The sequence below is a fragment of the Podarcis bocagei genome, assembly GCF_964188305.1.
Source record: "Podarcis bocagei genome assembly, chromosome: 8".
Taxonomy (NCBI): domain Eukaryota; kingdom Metazoa; phylum Chordata; class Lepidosauria; order Squamata; family Lacertidae; genus Podarcis; species Podarcis bocagei.
In genome coordinates this window covers 3,900,725-3,919,740 of record NC_138133.1, presented here as the reverse complement: position 1 = coordinate 3,919,740, position 19,016 = coordinate 3,900,725, and the positions used below count along the sequence as shown (strand labels likewise).

At 45.6% G+C, this 19,016-nt stretch overlaps 1 protein-coding gene across 1 annotated transcript in view; it reads left to right on the top strand.

The window, feature by feature from the left end:
- The first annotated feature begins 1,739 nt into the window (after positions 1–1,739).
- SORCS2 (sortilin related VPS10 domain containing receptor 2) overlaps positions 1,740–19,016 on the top strand; it is a 132,539-nt gene continuing 115,262 nt past the window's right edge. The window contains exon 1 of the mRNA XM_081206241.1: positions 1,740–1,877. Coding sequence (XP_081062367.1) covers positions 1,848–1,877 — 30 coding nt within the window. The 5' untranslated portion in view covers positions 1,740–1,847. The remainder of the gene's footprint in view (positions 1,878–19,016) is intronic.

Here is a 19,016-nt window from a genome sequence, read left to right as displayed (position 1 = left end):
GAACTAGCTGCACTTTGAACCAAGCAGGCAGTAACTAGTTTTAGAATCAGTCCGTCTGCTGACAGCCACTTCAGACAACGCTGAATTTAGCGTGGTGCAGGTGGTTCCTTGGCACAGGGTGCCAAGCCAAGGGGTCACAAAATTAAGAAAATCCATAATTGAGAAGATTCATTTGAAGAAACCAAATTTTGGCCTCACACAGAGTGCCATATAGGAGATAACTCCTAGGGGCCAAGGTCCCTTTGCTCCCCCTAAAAAATTTGAGCAGGCTGAGCCCCCCAAAGTTGATGGGCTTTGACATTTAAATGGGGTGTGGCGTGTGATAAATTATGTGAGGTTTGAGCTGGTCTTTGACCGTAATTATGATGATGATGATGTGAGGTGGGGCCTACCTGCCCCCCTCAATATTTTATTCAGGCTGACACCCGTTATGAAAGATGACTAAAGTCTGCCCCTGTGGTGATGTATCATTACATTGTCCAGGCCCAGTCTGAGGGCCAGAGCGCGATGGCACCTTCACCCGACTGTGCCTTGTGGCTGGGGCTTGCCTGTGCCTTATTTTCCTTCTCTGCCTGTTGCTGCCTCCTCCCTGTGCCAGGCGCTGGCGGTGGGCATAGCTGTCAACTTTTCCCTTTTCTTGCAAGGAATCCTATTCGGAATAAAGGAATTTCCCTTGAAAAAAGGGAAACGTTGACAGCTATGGCAGTAGGGGGAGATTTGACGGTTGCACCCCAGTTTCTGACGGGGGCCAATGCTGCTTGTTCCTCCCTCTGCTTTTCAACACTGCAATATATCACTACCGTATCACAACATCACCATCACAATGTTGAAAAGTTGGTATCACCCAGCGCTCTGGGACGTCTGCTTTGAGGGGCTGAGGGGCTTACTCAGTACGGACAGGGGCACTCCTAGGAATTTATTGGATTTCAAATCCCATGGGGGGGGGGCAGGGGCGGACTTTGGTAATACGGCCCCCACCCTGAGTGAGGACAAAATTTGGTGGCTCCCCCATAGAATAAATAGGCATCGTTATCATTATTTTGTGCTCCCTTGGCTCGGGGCGGGTGAGGCGCCCGCACGGCCCCAAATCGGGCGCTGGTGGAGGAAGCACCAGTGGCGTAGCGTGGGGGGTGCAGGGGGGGCTGGCCGCACCGGGCGCAACATCTGGGGGTTAGGGTTAGGGGGCGCAAATCCACGGGTTAGGGGGCGCAAATCCACGGGTTAGGGGGCGCAAATTACTTGCCTGGCCCCGGGTGCTGACAACCCACGCTACGCCACTGCGGAAGCACATTTCCCCGACGGGCCGAGCTGCCCCTGTCCTCCGTGGCAAGCAGGGGCCGAGGAGGCGCCGGGCGCGGGGCTGCCGTCCTCTTGCCAGCAGCCGTCGGGGAAGGCGGGCGGGCGGGCGGGCTCCGGGGCTCGGCGGGACCGGCCGGCAGAGGGCGGCGCTGCGCCTGGCCTGGGCGTGGAAGCCCTGCTGGCACGTTGTTTCCCACGCCGCGCGTCCGCGCCGCGCTCCCGCCTCCATCTCGGCTCGCTCCCTGCCGTCCTCCGCCTCCGCGCCCGCCTCGCCTGCCTGCCAGACTCGCATCCCTGCCCGGCGGCCGAGCATGGCGCCAGCAGCGGCGTCGGGCCGGGCAGCTCCGCTCCGCTTGCTGCTGCTGCTCGCGCTGGGCGCCTCCTGGGCGGCGCGCCCGCCGGACCGGAGCGGGCGCCAGAGACGCGGCAGCCCGCGGGACGAGGCGGGCGGCCTGCGGGGTCGCGCCGGCGGCGGGGGAGCTCCGGAGGCGGCCTCGCTGCTCACCACCTCCTTCGTGCTGAAAGGCGACGCGGCGCACAACCAGGCGATGGTGCACTGGACGGGCGAGAACAGCAGCGTAAGTGCGGCTCCCTCGCCCTGTGGGGGTTTTTTGGGGGGGGTGTAATCACGTGTCAGACTGGGGAGGCGGCAGGGGGGACCCGACCCCGGGGCACGTCCCGGGCATGTCTCGGCGCCCGGCTCTGGCAGCGGAAGAGTTAACCGGAGGGCGACGGGTTGCCGATTCAGGCTTCTTCCGAGGCTCCCCCCGCCGCCAGCTGAGCGAGTGGCTGCTGGGTGAGGAGCCCCCTTCATCCATCTGTCGGGCGGAAAGCGGGACGCGCCAGAAAGGGGTTCGCCTCCGAGGCTCCGCGCCGCCTCTCGCCTTCCGACGCCCGGTTCGCGAGGCGCGCGCGCCTTGGCTTCTGGATTGGACGGGGATTCCTCGGAATCCTGCGCGGCGCCGGCTGGAAACACCGGGAGACCCAGACTAGGTTGCGGCGAAACAATGGGAGACGCCCCCGCTCTCTTCTCCCACTCAGTATTTTGGTGCTGTCAAATGTATTGTCTGTCTAAACGCCCCTGGCAATTCATCTAATCGTGATTTACCGTTTTTCATATTTTTTTGTTTTGTTAACTTTGCTGCATGCAATGCACATTCTGTGGCTGACCTCCTTCGCAATGTCTTTATTTTGAAATGTATAATATTTTAGTTTCCTGTTAATCTTTATGTATACTTTATATCTGACTTTCTTTGGTATTGTTTTATTCTGGATTCTTTTATTTGGTGTTTTAATGTAGGCTGTAAACTACATTGAGGTTTTTCCCTTAACAATATAAAGCAGTATAGAAATTAGATTACTGGTGATTAGATTACTGGTGAGCCTTCCACATGGTCATAGAAAAATGATGCATGATCCGCCCAAGAGCCTCATGCTTGCCACAACACCTGTCCTTCTTAGGAATGCCATTTCCTTCCCCCGGTGCCTTGGGAGTTGTTTCAGAGGCATAGGACCAGGTTGTCACACATATGGGAAAAGTGTCTTGCTGGTCACACACAAAGTTGCCCTGGGCAGGGCGGCCACTGGTGTTTGAGGGAAGCTAGTGCTTTGCTGTGGTTATTGGGAGCGAGTGAAGTTGAGGTTGTGAGCACCAGTGTGGCTGCAAGATCCTTGAGTGGTAGATGTGCTTGGCTCCCTCTTGGGCCCAGTGAATGGTCTGGAGAACACATTGCTGGATCTCGACTGAATTACTTGGGCATGTAATCCCCATGTAAGCTGGATGGTGGATATTTAAATTGAAACACCCCCCAGACAATTTGCTTCCTTTGGCAGAGCAGCAAATCCTTCTCCCAACCGAGACCAGCTGATTTGGGGTTTCATGAAAAAGCTGCAAATTGCCAGTTGTTTAATTCCTTATTGCATTTTTGTTGCCAGGGAGAAGCACTTGTATGGTTTTCTGCCTCATGTGCGAAAATAATTTGGGTTACCTTGACTCGGCTTGGTGGGGGGTGGGGCAAGGGGGTATCATTTTTTGTTCTGTATTAGCAGAAGTGAAGCTCTGCTTCCAGCCAAGAAAAGGTGCTTAGTCACAAAATTATGTTTGTACCTGAGTGGGAAATCCCATGAAAACCCTTGTTTTTTTTCTTCCCTGGCTGTAAAAATGACAATGCTGTCTTTTTGTGACAGCCAACGCCACCTGCCCAAGGTGGGTGCACCTCTCTACCTAATGCTATGGCTAGCTCTGACACACATGTGCACTTACATGCATACTTAGAAATACAACATCCATTGTCTTTTTGAAAGCCATTTCTTACACTCTGAGGTAGCAAGAATACATAATGTACTACAAATCTAATAGTTTGTGTATGCAAATGCTATGGCCCCCTCACCACCTCCTGTGATTTCCACTGAGTCCTGTGACTTCTCAAAGGGTTCTGGATGTTTCTTATAGTTGATTGGAGGACTGTGGTCAACACATCTCAGTGCATACGGAAGGAGAATGGTGGAGCAGAGCGCTTGCTAGTTTCAAGGTTTTCCCAAGTTCTTGGTGGTGGGAGGAACGCATTGAGTTTCCCAGTGACTATATGCTAGTATTTTTAGCTAACCCACAACCTCTCTGGCTATTCTGGAGGACAACTCATTTCTGTGGGGGTTGAGGATGGTAGAAAACTCACTTAAGATACTCCTTAAAACTGTATTTCCTCTCCCTTTCTACGTCCAACTGAGTGGCAACGTATTTCTAAAGGGATGGTCTAGTGGTGGGGCTCAAGGCAACATAGCAATCCCAAGTGCTTTGAGGTAGGTCAACTGCAATTCTATAACTATTGGAAAGAAGAACATTTGTAGATCTTGAAACCAAGGCCAACATTGTCCATTTGGATCTGTTAAGTGTTTTCATTCACTTCCACATGGTTCCATCCTTATTTCAGACATCTTGATATATCAATATATCTCCCAGCCCTCTTCTGCTTGACTGTTTGGTGCCACCCTTTTTCATAATCTTCCACCATAGAAGATATAAGCATCAGATCTCCTTAACCAGTTTTCTGCTGGTGTGGGCAGAAAGCAGTGAAAGGGGGGGGGTCATACACACACAATGCTCTTTTCTGAACAGCACTAGCATTGCATTTGGGGACTGCTCTCAATGAGTGGATTCTTCAGGGCTTACTTGAAGATTCCTCCTATGCCCACATGGGGGATTGGTGGTTCTTGGAGACTAAGAATATGTTTGAACCATTGCCTCATGCTTGCCTTTTTTTTTTAAAAAAAGATATTTATTAAAGTTTTTAAAGTATAACAGTAAAAATGAAAAATAAAAAGAAACATACAAAATAAAAACAGTTAAAAAACACATTGATTTTCCATAACATATCTTCCTTACACTTATTTCCCCGGACCTCCTCATACCTCCCTTTTTTGTATTCCACTTCAATTTGTTAGTTCAGCAAATCCTTACCATTAAGCTTTTACCCTTTTGCAAACCTTTTTTCCTACCTCTTAAAGCATTACAGCTGGAAACCACTTAGTTTCTATCCAACATTCTTCTAGCATTCATTAATTTTACAATATTTCTGTAAATAGTCTTTAAATTTCTTCCAGTCTTCTTTCACCGACTCTTCTCCCTGGTCTCGAATTCTGCCAGTCATTTCTGCCAATTCCATGTAATCCATCACCTTCATCTGCCATTCTTCCAGAGTGGGTAAATCTTGTGTCTTCCAGTGCTTTGCAATGAGAATTCTTGCTGCTGCTGTAGCATACGTAAAGAAAGTTCTATCCTTCTTTGGCACCAAATGGCCCACTATGCCCAGGAGAAAGGCCTCTGGTTTCTTCAAGAAGGTATATTTAAATACCTTTTTCAATTCATTATATATCATTTCCCAGAAAGCCTTAATCCTTGGGCACGTCCACCAAAGGTGAAAGAATGTACCTTCATTTTCTTTACATTTCCAATATTTATTATCGGGCAAATGATAGATTTTTGCAAGCTTGACTGGGGTCATGTACCACCTGTATACCATTTTCATAATATTCTCTCTTAAGGCATTACATGGCGTGAACGTAATACCTGTGGTCCATAACTGTTCCCAGTCAGCAAACATAATATTACGTCCAACGTCTTGTGCCCATTTAATCATAGCAGATTTGACCGTTTCATCCTGTGTATTCCATTTCAACAGCAAGTTATACATTCTTGACAGATTCTTAGTTTTGGGTTCTAACAGTTCTGTTTCTAATTTTGACTTTTCCACCTGGAAGCCAATTTTCTTATCCAAATTATATACCTCCATTATCTGATAGTAATGAAGACAATCTCTCACTTTGTTCTTTAATTTTTCGAAACTCTGCAATTTCAATTTGTCTCTTTCTTGTTCCAAAATTTCCCAATATGTCGGCCCTCATGCTTGCCTTTTGTTTGTTCCTCTTCGTTTCCATACTATTCAGGAGATACTGATTTTTAAATCACCAAGGAAATGATGATTTTAAACTAAATTAATTTTCCCATTTTGTAAACCATGTATTTCCGTCGCAAATCTGCACACTGATAATCTCACATCAATTAAAGCATAGTTGTTGCAAATAAATAAAGTCTTTCTACTACCTAGGTCATGCAGCCAACAAGCCATTTGCCCTCTCACAGAATGATGTCTGCTTACAGACAATAAGGACAAATCGTGGAATTGCTGGATTTTTCTTTGACATTATCTGAACATATGGAAGAACACTAAGGGCAAGCTAGTGTATTTAAATGCAGACTTAACCCAATCACATGGCTAGGGCTGTGTAGGTGAAGATGAAGAATCACCATTCCTACCACACATGCCCCTGTTGTACTTCAAATTACACCCCCTCCTCCTGCTTTATTTGTGATTGGGGAAATTCAACATTTACTGTCACAAGTAGTTTGACCCTAAGCAGGATTATACCAGGTGTTTCTCATATATCCTTGGGCAGGGCCGGATTTAAGTTTGATGAGGCCCTAAGCTACTGAAGGTAATGGGGCCCTTTATATGTCCAGCTGCTATATGGTAATTTATCGACCTAATAGGTATCTAAAGCCTGTTGCTTTAGATTTTAGGTTTTATTTTATTTTATTTGTTTTTTATGTTATATTTTGGAAATGTACATCCAGTTTTTCCCCTTTAATTTTTTTGGGGGACCCCCAAGAGAGTGGGGCCCTAAGCTACAGCTTGTTTAACTTATAGGTAAATTTGGCACTGTCCGAGGGCATTCCTTGGGAAAACAACAGATGCCTCCTCAAGGATTAGCCTTGCCTCCCTTTCCTAAAATCCCAGGTTGTGTTTTTTCTTTTATTTTCAAAATTCAGACATTTTGTTGTGATCCACCCCCACCCCAATGTAGCCAGCTTACAAAAATGCTCTGGGAATATCCTTTGGTGGTATCCAGTCTTACAAGCAATTTAAGGAGCTGAAATGATGTTATACATCTGTGCCAGCAGCTTGTTCATTACCTTCAGTTTCTGCTTCATCTTTGTGTGATGGAAGATTCAAAGGGATAGAAGAGGTGCTGCAATAAAATATTTATCTGACACATAGGCACATATGCATTAACCTTTCCACTCCTGTTAGTGCTTGCTGGCAATATGCTGTGAAACCGCAGAATTTGCTGATGGCAGAGAAGTGGCAGAACCACCAGCACCGATTTTGGGCAGGATCACACCAAAGTCAGCACCGATGGCAGACTGGGACATTGCCAAGCATGAACTCCAGGTGCTGCTTAGAATGACAGAATCATATAATTTAAAATACAAAATAGAAATCTAAAATGAAATGTTGTTGTTGTTTAGTTGTTTAGTCGTGTCCGACTCTTTGTGACCCCCTGGACCAGAGCACACCAGGCACTCCTGTCTTCCACTGCCTCCCGCAATTTGGTCAAACTCATGCTGCTAGTTTTGAGAACACTGTCCAACCATCTCGTCCTCTGTCGTTCCCAACATCAGGGTCTTTTCCAGGGAGTCTTCTCTTCTCATGAGGTGGCCAAAGTATTGGAGCCTCAACTTCAGGATCTGTCCTTCCAGTGAGCACTCAAGGCTGATTTCCTTCAGAATGGATAGGTTTGATCTTCTTGCTGTCCATGGGACTCTCAAGAATCTCCTCCAGCACCATAATTCAAAAGCATCAATTCTTCGGCGATCAGCCTTCTTTATGGTCCAGCTCTCACTTCCATACATCACTACTGGGAAAACCATGGCTTTAACTATACGGACCTTTGTTGGTAATGTGATGTCTCTGCTTTTTAAGATGCTGTCTAGGTTTGCCATCGCCTTTCTCCCAAGGAGCAGGCGTCTTTTAATTTCGTGACTGCTGTCACCATCTGCAGTGATCATGGAGCCCAAGAAAGTAAAATCTCTCACTGCCTCCATTTCTTCCCCTTCTGTTTGCCAGGAGGTGATGGGCCCAGTGGACATGATCTTAGTCCCCCCCCCAAAAAAAAACTAAGATCAAAAATGAAATGAAAGTAATATAAATAATAGAACCATAGAATCTTAGAGCTGGAAGGTGTCCAAGTGTCATCTAGTCCAATCCCCCACAATGCAAGCATCTAGGCTAAAGCTTCCATGAGAGTTGGCCATCCAACCTCTGCTTCAAAACAAAACTCCAAGGAAGGCGAGTCCACCTCCTCTTGTGGGAATCGTCACCTGCCAGACAAGGAAGGAGCCAGTCTGGCTTCTGCAGGGAGGGAGTTCCAAAATGAGGCACAGTAGAGACTACTGTATGGTGGTTTTTTAAATGATATTTGGTTTATATACAACCTGAACTTAGATGGAGGGATTGCAGATTACAGTGGTGCCTCGCAAGACGAAAAGAATCCGTTCTGTGATTCTCTTCGTCTAGCGGTTTTTTCGTCTTGCAAAGCAAGCCCATTGACGGATTAGCGCTATTAGCGGCTTTTAGCGGCTTATCTGCTGATCGGATCAGCTGATAAGCGGCTTAGCGGCTTAGAAAAAGGGGGGGGGGGAAACCAGCAGGAACTCGCAAGACATTGTTGTCTTGCGAAGCAAGCCCATAGGAAATTCGTTTTGCGAAGCACCTCCAAAACGGAAAACTCTTTCGTCTAGCGAGTTTTCCGTCTTGCGAGGCATTCGTCTTGCGGGGCACCACTGTATTCACATCCTATGGGGGTCTGGCTTCCCCATTCAGGGTAGCCTTGTATTCAAAGGGCGGCAAAAAGCCATCCTCTGTGTCTCTTTGTTCCAGCTAGTCCTGCCCAGCTCACTTGGACCTCTGCCCCATCTTCTCATTTTCTCTGCCAACCAACTCCAAGGACCTCCCCAAGCCTACGGCATTCAAAGCTGAAGCCCTAAACCTTGCATTTTCCTCTTTCCATTAGCACCCAGCCAAGAAGGGGCACCACTCCCCTTTGTTTTCCAGTGGTTTCCTGGATGGCCACCCCTGGCTTTTGTCTCCTGCTAATGGCCCAGCCAGCCAGCTCTGCCTAGCCACCGTGACTCTTTAGCATAACTCAGGGGTCGGCAACGTGCAGCCCATGGGCCAGATGCAGCCCACGAAGATGGTTTTACCAGCCCACGAGCCGCCCGCGCAGATACCGGAAATCACATCTGCGCATGTCCAGACACTGAAAATCGCTTCTGCGGGAGCACGATTTTTGGCGTCTGGGTATGTGCAGAAGTGATTTCTGGCGCCGCGGACATGTGCAGACGCGATTTCTGACGTCATGCTGCACCAGTCCGGCCCACGGACGATCTCCAGGGGAGTGATCCGGCCCATGGCCGGTAAACCTTGCCAACCCCTGGCAAAACTAAATCCAAGGGGTTTCCCTGTCTGGCCAAGTTTAATCAAACCTTAATTAATTCTAACTTTTACTAAATCTAGGAGCTGTGGGGAGGAGCTGCCACCCAAGAACTTAGGGGAATGAGCCCCCCTCCAAAACTCATAACAATATGTTAAGTAACTCTTAGGGGGATACCCCCCCAATGCCCAGTCTAGTGAGCATTCTTTGTTGCCATGGAACGAGGACTGACTGCTTGGGAAGGGAAAATGGAAGAGGAAATAGAATGAAGTGCCTGGAACCCTGAACAGAAGCACTTCGTACTGCAACATTTTGTTGCAGGTGACACATGCATTCTTTAATCCTGTGATCTGTTAAACTAGAGGCTGATACTGGGTGTGCCCCCCTTCCTTTCAGAGATCAGGAAGCAGTTTGCAACAGGGATTGCTGTTTATCAATCCCGTTGTTAGACTAAAAAGAGGTGTTAAGGATTCTGAACGTTTTCTTCTTTTTCCAGAAAATGCCAATGGTAAAGAGAGGAGACCATTTTTAAATCCACATAATAGACATTTCCTTTTGTTTATTACATTGCTGATGGTTTCCATTTTCAACTTTTATTCTGTACCCCCCCCAGCCCATTTTCACAACTAAGATAGGAGCCTTTGGCTGTAGCAGCTCCGCCTAGTATGTGCTGTTATTGTTTCAATAAAATGAAGACCATTTTACTCATTTAGTCTATCATATAGTATGCTTTTATGTGCAAAGTTATACACAATGTTGTTTATGTTCTTAATGTCGCAAAGTAAGTTTGCATCTCATTTGCAGTTATTTGTTTCTTATGTTTCAGTCTCTCCCAACATTTCCATTTTTTGTGCCTTCAACATTTCTGAAAATCTTACATCTGTAGCCAAGGAAGAGAAAGGATTTTCCTGTGCTGGAAATCCTTTTCCTTCCAACCTCTCTTCACCACCACTAACCTTTTTGCTCTCAGGTTCCCATCCTTTACCTGTGTTGACACTGGGAGGAGATCTAGATTGTGCCTTGAATCTTTAATATTTTAATAAAAATAAAAATAGTTCTATGTTACAGCTTCATAGTTTACGTTTGATTTGATGCTTATTTGAATTTCTCTTTCTATAATAAACATGTAATAAACATATTCCATATAGTCGTTGCTAATAAACACTGGGATTACCAATGCTGTACTTTATGAACGTTGATACAGAGTGAGCTCCACTTTTAAAAACCAGTCCCTTCTTCCACCTGTCTTCACAATAATTATCAGTTGTGAGTATTTTGGACATTGTTTCCATTTTTACAGAAGCAAATTCTGAGTACAGCCGTTTCTGAAGACGGTTGTCCCACTTTTCACTGCTGCCAAGGGATGACGGAGGCTTTGAGAGAAAGGTTTCAGACTTAAAATCCTAAAGTGGTGGCTTTGTTATAGTGCAGTGCGAAGGAGGGGTTTTGGCGCTCTTCCTTTGGGGAGAGTGTAGGGTTGGGGAGAAAGCAATTATTGTCTCTTGCCCGTGGGCCCATTGAAAAACCAACCTAGATTAGGTGACTTTAAAAGAGATTCAACGCCATCCCCTGTGGATTAGACTATGTCTATCACTGTACCAGATTCCAAATGGAAAATTAATAGACCTGGCCCTGCCTGCAGGCTTGCAATTGAGAAAACTCAACACATGAGGGAGAAGGAAATGGGATAATGTGTCAAAAGTTAATTAGGAAAAGCAGAGACTGCTGGCAGTGAAGGGGAGACTGATTCTTTACACCAGAGCTTTCCAAACTGTGTGACACGTTAGTGTGTTGGCGTGTCACATGAATGTTCCCCGCTCTCTTCCCAGGGCTGGAAAGGGATACGTTTACCTCTGGTTTGCTAGTAAAACTGAATTACTGTGTCACAAAATGATGCACGTCTAAAAAGTTTGCCAACAACATGAAAAGTTTGGAAAGCTCTGGTCTAGACGGACCAAAGGTCTGACTTGATGTGGGGAAGCTTCTTATGTTCTCAGCTGGATATTCACAGTTTGAATTCTACACAGGAAAGGACAAAGGGACAATGAAGCTTATTTTGATGCTGGAGAATTGTTGTTATTTTTGTTCCTATATATTTATTAAATTTGCTAGTCACCTTATCCTGCCCAGGGCAACCCAAAGCAACTTACAACCAACCGACCAATGAAACCAACAATAAATCCCACATAAATACATTAAACTAAGAGGACAGAGAAATACATTAGAAACACCCCACCCTCTTCAAAAAGGCCACATATAGTAAAGGCCAAATGCCTGATTATAGGGGAAAGTTTTTGTAACGAAGGTGCCAGGCAAGCCTCCCTAGGGAGAGCATCCTACATGTTGGGATACTGCCAGGGAGATGAAGTCCATCATGGCCCCAAGCCGTCTGCCGGACGATCCATCGATCTCCCGTAGGCACGCAGTATCAGCAATTAGCAACATGAGTTTCTAGAAAAAAGCTTGCCACATTCTAGAGCTCATGCACACTCTATCAGCAGATAATTCACAGCCAAAAGTTGCACTCAGGAGAGCATTATTTACAAGTTTTATTCAGCGTTGATCAGAACAAAGAAAACCATGACTGCCTGCGTCAGTGTCTCCGGACACAGAGAGAAAAATGAAAGCAACAGAAAACATAAACATCCTGTGAACAGGAAATGCGCAGACTCTGTGACTCACAGCCTGCTCCCTTTTAAGGTGGAACGGAAATATCCTAACAGGATCCACCCCAGAAAAGGCCTGTTCTCGTGTTGTCAACCTCCGAAACTCTCATGGAGGGGGCGCATGAAGAAGGACCTCAGAAGATGATCACAGGACTCGGGTTCATATGGGGAGAGATGGTCCTTCAGGTATTTTGGTTCTGAGCCATTTAAGGCTTTATAGGTCAAAACCAGCATTTGAATTGGGCCCAAAATTTAATTGGCACCAGTGCATAGTTCAGTTTAGGAAGCTCTAATCTAGTATTTCAGCACATAAAGAAAAAATGTGTGATAAAAATAGTATAAAATACTAAATATTAATGCAGCTCATTGAATAACCACTGCTATAGAGAAAGAACTTAGACTAAAGGTTATTGGTGACAGTGAATACCAAAAATGTACATTATCAGTATTTAGGATGTTTGATGTAGGGAAGATTTAGGAAACTGAAACAAATAAATTGTATGTTCCCTCTTTAAATTGAGCTCCATGCCAAGTGTCAAGGAAAATTTAAATTGATTACTGGTATGGTTGCAGAAGGAAACTGTATCTATTGTATTTTATGCTTATAAATTGATAAGCTGGTAGACTGTGGCTTTTTCAATGCCTCTTGCCAAAACACAGCCATGAATGCAGGTGGCCTGCTACATAGATACCTGAGGTTTACAAAGGACTGTATATCTGTGTACTCTGTATCGGCAGTTTTTCAGGTTTTACCACTCTTCTTGGTCGCAGGATTTCTACCTTCATGTCAATGGAGTCATTCCTTTGAGCACTAATATGATAGAAGCATTGTGAACTTAATTTTGGAGCATTTTGTTACCATTAGCATTTACTTTCATAATAATTTACCAAACATGGCATATGACAGATATTTTTAAAAATTCTGGTGGGTGGGAGGTATTGGGGCAGAGGGCAGGAGCACAGGGTGTATTCAGAGGTGGAGAATATTGCATTAGTTTTCTTGATTATAATGCTAACACTTCTCTCCCGTTTTCTAATGATTCTTTCACGCTGCAGTACCTGTTGTATTATGAATTTGTGGATTTTTAACCAATATACCAGCATGACATGCCGAATTTCATTCACACCCGTGGCCATGGAGTGACACAACAATGAACAACCTTGGACAGTTTTCTATTCCCCCAGCCTTCTTCTCACACATGCTTCTGTTGCCCCCATCCCCCCCCCCCCCGTGAAAACAGCAGGAAAGAACACTATGCTGACATACTGCCCAAAATTTCGTAACTTTGCCCCCCTTTATTTTTTGGGTTAAGGGGGATCAAATAACACAGAAATAAGTGCTAAACATGCACTATATCCCATTAGTTTTACAGAAGTGGCTTTTATGTCATATGAAAGCTATAATATGATGCAGCAATTAAGGAATCCTCAGGGTAATTGAATAAACTGCAGTGTGAATTCAGCCTAGGTTGGGTTTCAGAGCACATGAGTTAAAACTAATTTCTCCTGTTTCTGTCTCTCACGTGAGATATGACCATTCACAGGTCTAGTGAGGGGCTATCTGTTCACAGATCACTCCTTCCAGAAGCTAAAGAAGCTCTTACATTAGAGGGAAATCTCCTGACACCAACTACTGGTCTTGTCCAGGGCCTGTCATATATGGACTCTGTTGTACCTTCCTCTAAATTCTGGAGAGGAAGGGAATCCAGCTATCCCTGTTGTCCCTCCTGGTGATTACGTTTGTGGGGAAACACAGCTAGATCCACAGGAGGCAGCGTGTTTGTGGGTCCCTGGATTGAACGGTGATCGCTTTTATTTTGACTGTTTGAAGCTGATGGCCATCTTAACAAGAATTATTTAAAAGCAGCTTGCATTCCCAGTGGAATGCATGCAGCCAGACAACTGATCACCCAGTTGCCAGCAGTCTGAGGAATAAGGTAGGATGAAAGCGGACGCGGCACAGCTGCAGCGGCCTAATGAGGATTGGTGGCGGCAGCGAGTGTTGAGGCATGGGTATGACACCCAGAGCTGTGCTACGTGTCAGAGGAGATGGAAGCAGCTCCAGTTGGATTTTATTATTCTATGTAAGTTACCTTGAAGCAGAGCCAGCCCAAGACAGTTTGGCACCTGAGGCCATCCACAAGATGCACACATACACACTGCCAGGGAAGAAGGGATGAGTGAAGATGTACATCAGAAACAAGGGTGGGAGGAGACCGGAAGCACCTTCTATTCACCATGAGGCTGCTGTAGAGGTGGCATTGTGGAGACTGCCAGGAGGCAGCAGATCTGGCCTCCAAGGACTGTGTGGCAACTGTTGCTGCCACAGTGACAGCAGCAGGTGATGCATTTGGTGGGGGTGAATCTGCTGTCCCTGCCGGTCCTGTCACCTGAGGTGGTTGTCTCACCCTGTCCTGCCTTGAAGGTCCTTCTGGATTGAAAGGTGAAGAGAAACAACTAACTAAAATAGGCAGATGGTGGTGGCTGCTCTAATGGAGAGCTTCTGTGGTGTAGTGCGATGAAAGTGCCAGACTAGGACTGGAGAGACCTGAGTTCAAGTCTTCAGTCAGCCATTAGCTCACTGAGTTACCTAGGGCCAGTCAGCCCTAAGCTCATGGAAAACATTGTGTTACACAGTTCCCTTTACTTTCTTTAACCTAGATATCCACTAGACTGCAGCATTAAACCCCAATCTAACCATATTTGCTGCTGAAAACCTGTGTTTGTCAACTGTTTTTTTAAACTGCTCAAGCCTGTTATTCTCTGTGTCAAGCAAGAGTCACTTTTGCTTAATTTGTTAATCATTGTATTAAATCAGAAAATGATTTATCTAGATAGGGCATTTGAATATGTGCATGTTGTTCTAGTCCTGCACAGCTCCTCTACTCGGTTCATTGTTCTGGTGAGGTTTTAGGGTGGAGGTTTCTGGTTTCAGCTTCCAGGCATAAGGACAGTTAAAGAATCCATTTAGCCAAACAGATTAGGCATATTTTCCATAGTTGCCACTGGTATCTAATTCAAAGCTTCAAACTGTAACTCTTTATTAAGTGATTCTTGAGTTTTCCAGATACATTGATACCTCGGGTTACATATGCTTCAGGTTGCAGACTCCGCTAACCCAGAAATAGTACCTTGGGTTAAGAACTTTGCTTCAGGATGAGAACAGAAATCGTTCTGTGGCAGCGCGGCGGCAGTGGGAGGCCCCATTATCTAAAGTGGTGCTTCAGGTTAAGAACAGTTTCAGGTTAAGAACGGACCTCCAGAACGAATTAAGTTCTTAACCCGCTGTATTGCTAATAATAATTAATAGTCTCTTGTGTTGTCTAGTGCCTGGCTGGAATATTTTCTGGGAGTCTTTTATAAGCCGCTCTGAGGTTCTCACACCATACATTTGCAGTGCTATTGCGTCACTTTAGTCACGGTTTCCTCCTAAGAATTCTGGGAACTATAGTTTGTTAAGGGCACTGAGAATTGTTAAGAAACTCTTAATCCCTCTTCACAGGAAACTGGGGAAGTGTAGCTCTGTGAGGGGAATATGGGTCTCTCAATAGCTCTTGGCACCCTTAACAAACTACAGTTCCCAGGATTCTTTGGGGGAAGCCACTGTTAAAGTGATATAGTAATGCTTGGTGCAGATGTGGCCTTGATTGCTCCATAACTGCTTAAATGAAAAACCGTCCACTCAAAAGCTTTCATTATCAGTAAATAATACAGCAGTGTGGTGTAGTGGTTAAGAGCGGTAGTCTCGTAATCTGGGGAACCAGGTTCGCTTCCCTGCTCCTCCACATGCAGCTGCTGGGTGACCTTGGGCCAGTCACACTTCTTTGGAGTCTTTCAGCCCCACTCACCTCACAGAGGGTTTGTTGTGGGGGAGGAAGGGAAAGGAGAATGTTAGCCGCTTTGAGACTCCTTCGGGTAGTGATAAAGCGGGATATCAAATCCAAACTCTTCTTCTTCTTTAAAAACAATGGTTTTTTCCCACAATACTGATTATCCTGTGGATAATATATGCACTGGCGGCGGAACAGGAGTGCGGAGGGAGCGGACCGCCACCGGCACCACTATTCCGGTAGGGTGCCATCCGGTAGGGTGCCACCCCACACACACATTGCCACCCTCCTGCGCACCGGGCGCCATGCCCCCACAGGCAGCGCATCACGCTCCCAGAACGCGTGCCACGCCCCTGGGATGCACGCCACGCCCCCCGGGGGGCACCAGCCACACCCCGCCTTCTCTCCGCCCCTGGTAGCAAAGCATGCAGCTTCACCACTAAATATATGGCCCACATTTGATGGTGATAGTAAGTGACAGCCCACTTGCCAAGATGGACTGTAAAGTTCTAAAATTATAGTTTTGTAATATTATTGAGTAGTATGAAGTAACCAATAAATTAATCTTTTCTTTCTTTGAGCATTATGCATTTCTGACCTTATTTCAATAATATAATTTATTTATTTATTGTAGACTCTCACAGAAGTTCAATTTAGCAGAGAAATAATTTATCATATTCAAAACAAAAAAATTGTGGAGTAGTGTGTTGCTTTTAGGCTGATATATATATATATATATATATATATATATATATATATATATATATGCAGGTTTTGGTGTCTTCGGGTGTCTTCCCGTGTAAGAGTTGGGGTGTCTAGGCGACGTTTCGACGAGGTCTCACTCGTCATCTTCAGGCTGGTGCTTTCGGCTTCTTGTTACTGGAACAGAGCAGGATCTCAGTGTTTGAGTTCCTATAAATACTGTTGAGGGGGTGTGGTGTATAGCCTCCAACGTTCTGGGCAGAGAGGAAGTTTCCAGGTTAGTGTGCCTTTTCTTCTTTTGTTCATTAATTACTTGAGGGATATCTTGAGTGATTTCTTGAGTGATATTCTGAGTACCACTTAGGCGGGTCATTAGGTGTGGATTAGTTGCTAAAGCTTTCGTGTCTTGACCTCTTGAGCTTGTGAAGAGTTTTTTTCTGAGAAGATGGCTGTACTGCACTTAGTTGTGCTCTGGCTTGGCTTCGTGTATAGGGGCGAGCTGTGGTTTTGTGCCCTGTGCCAGCCAGATCTGTGTAGGGATTGCAGGGGGGTGCAGCATCCGGAGGTGCCACTATGGTTTGGCTACTGGATGGTGTCTGTAATTTATCTGTGGAGAGGGTCTGGGTTTGGGTCTGGTGTGGTTGATTGGAGATGGCGTTCTGTGTGCCTCTGGTTCTGGTGTCGGTTTTTGTGGGGAGGGCTAATTTCCAGATGTCTGGCAGGCGGGACGTGTCGTCACGCTTGTTCATGTTGTGAGGGTGTTTCTCTATCTCGATGGCTTCCATGATTATTCTCTTGTGGTGATGTTCCATGTTAAAGAGCAATTTGGAATCTGCAAAATTAATTTCGTGTCCTGTTTCTTTCATGTGTTGGTAAAGAGAGGAAGTTTTTTCTTCTTTTTTGACGGCATTCTTGTGTTCTGCGATACGTGCATTTATTCGTCTGTTTGTTTGTCCAATGTACGTGGCTGGGCAGACTTTGCAGGGTATTTCATAGACCCCTTGGTTTTCTAATTGGATTTTATCTTTGGGGTTTCTGAGGATATTGGCTATTTTTTGGTTGGTGCAAAAGGCTGTTTTGATATTGTGTTTATGGAGGATTTTGCTAATTTTATCTGTAGTGCCCTTGATATAAGGAAGGAGGGCCATGCCATTGTTTTCTTCTGTGTCTTGGTTTTTGGGGGGTGTTTCTTTTTGGATTAGCTTCGTAACCCTGTTTTGCTGGTATCCGTTGGCGATTAACACATTTGAGAGATTCTGTAACTCAGTTGTCAAGTGGTCTTTGTCAGCCAGGCGTTTGGTTCTGGAGATGAGAGTCTTGGCTACGGAGTTTATTTGTGCAGGGTGGTGGTGTGATTGTGCATGTAAGTAGCGGTTGGTGTGTGTTTTTTTCCGGTAGATAGTGTGTCCTAGGGAGCCATCAGGTTTTTTGTAGATTAGGACGTCAAGGAAGGGAAGTTGGTTATTGGCTTCTATTTCCATAGTGAATTGTATTTTGGGGTGTAGGCTGTTGAGATGTGTGAGGAAGCTATCTAGTTTTTCCTTCCCGTGTGGCCAAATTACAAAGGTGTCGTCAACATATCTGAGCCAAAGTTTGGGTTTGTGTTCTGACTTGTCTAAAGCATTGGTTTCAAAGTGTTCCATGTACAGATTTGCGATGACCGGTGAGAGGGGTGATCCCATAGGTGCTCCTTCTATCTGTTTGTATCTTTGTCCATTGTGGATGAAGTACGTGTTGGTTAGGCAGTGGTTGGTCAGGTCCAGGATGTATTCGGGGGGATTGTATTTGTTTTGAATGGCTGTCAAGGCTTCATTAATGGGCACTTGTGTGAAGAGAGATACAACATCGAAGCTCACAAGTAGGTCATCGGGATGTAGGTTTTGCTTCTTTATTGTTTCTATGAACTGGAAGGAGTTTGTAACGTGTGAAGCGATAGATTCTGCATAGGGCTGAAGTTGCTTAGCGAGAAATTTAGCGAGATTTTGTAGAGGTGAGCCTATGGAGCTGACTATTGGTCTGAGTGGTGTTCCTTCTATGAAAGGAACTATGAAATACCCTGCAAAGTCTGCCCAGCCACGTACATTGGACAAACAAACAGACGAATAAATGCACGTATCGCAGAACACAAGAATGCCGTCAAAAAAGAAGAAAAAACTTCCTCTCTTTACCAACACATGAAAGAAACAGGACACAAAATTAATTTTGCAGATTCCAAATTGCTCTTTAACATGGAACATCACCACAAGAGAATAATCATGGAAGCCATCGAGATAGAGAAACACCCTCACAACATGAACAAGCGTGACGACACGTCCCGCCTGCCAGACATCTGGAAATTAGCCCTCCCCACAAAAACCGACACCAGAACCAGAGGCACACAGAACGCCATCTCCAATCAACCACACCAGACCCAAACCCAGACCCTCTCCACAGATAAATTACAGACACCATCCAGTAGCCAAACCATAGTGGCACCTCCGGATGCTGCACCCCCCTGCAATCCCTACACAGATCTGGCTGGCACAGGGCACAAAACCACAGCTCGCCCCTATACACGAAGCCAAGCCAGAGCACAACTAAGTGCAGTACAGCCATCTTCTCAGAAAAAAACTCTTCACAAGCTCAAGAGGTCAAGACACGAAAGCTTTAGCAACTAATCCACACCTAATGACCCGCCTAAGTGGTACTCAGAATATCACTCAAGAAATCACTCAAGATATCCCTCAAGTAATTAATGAACAAAAGAAGA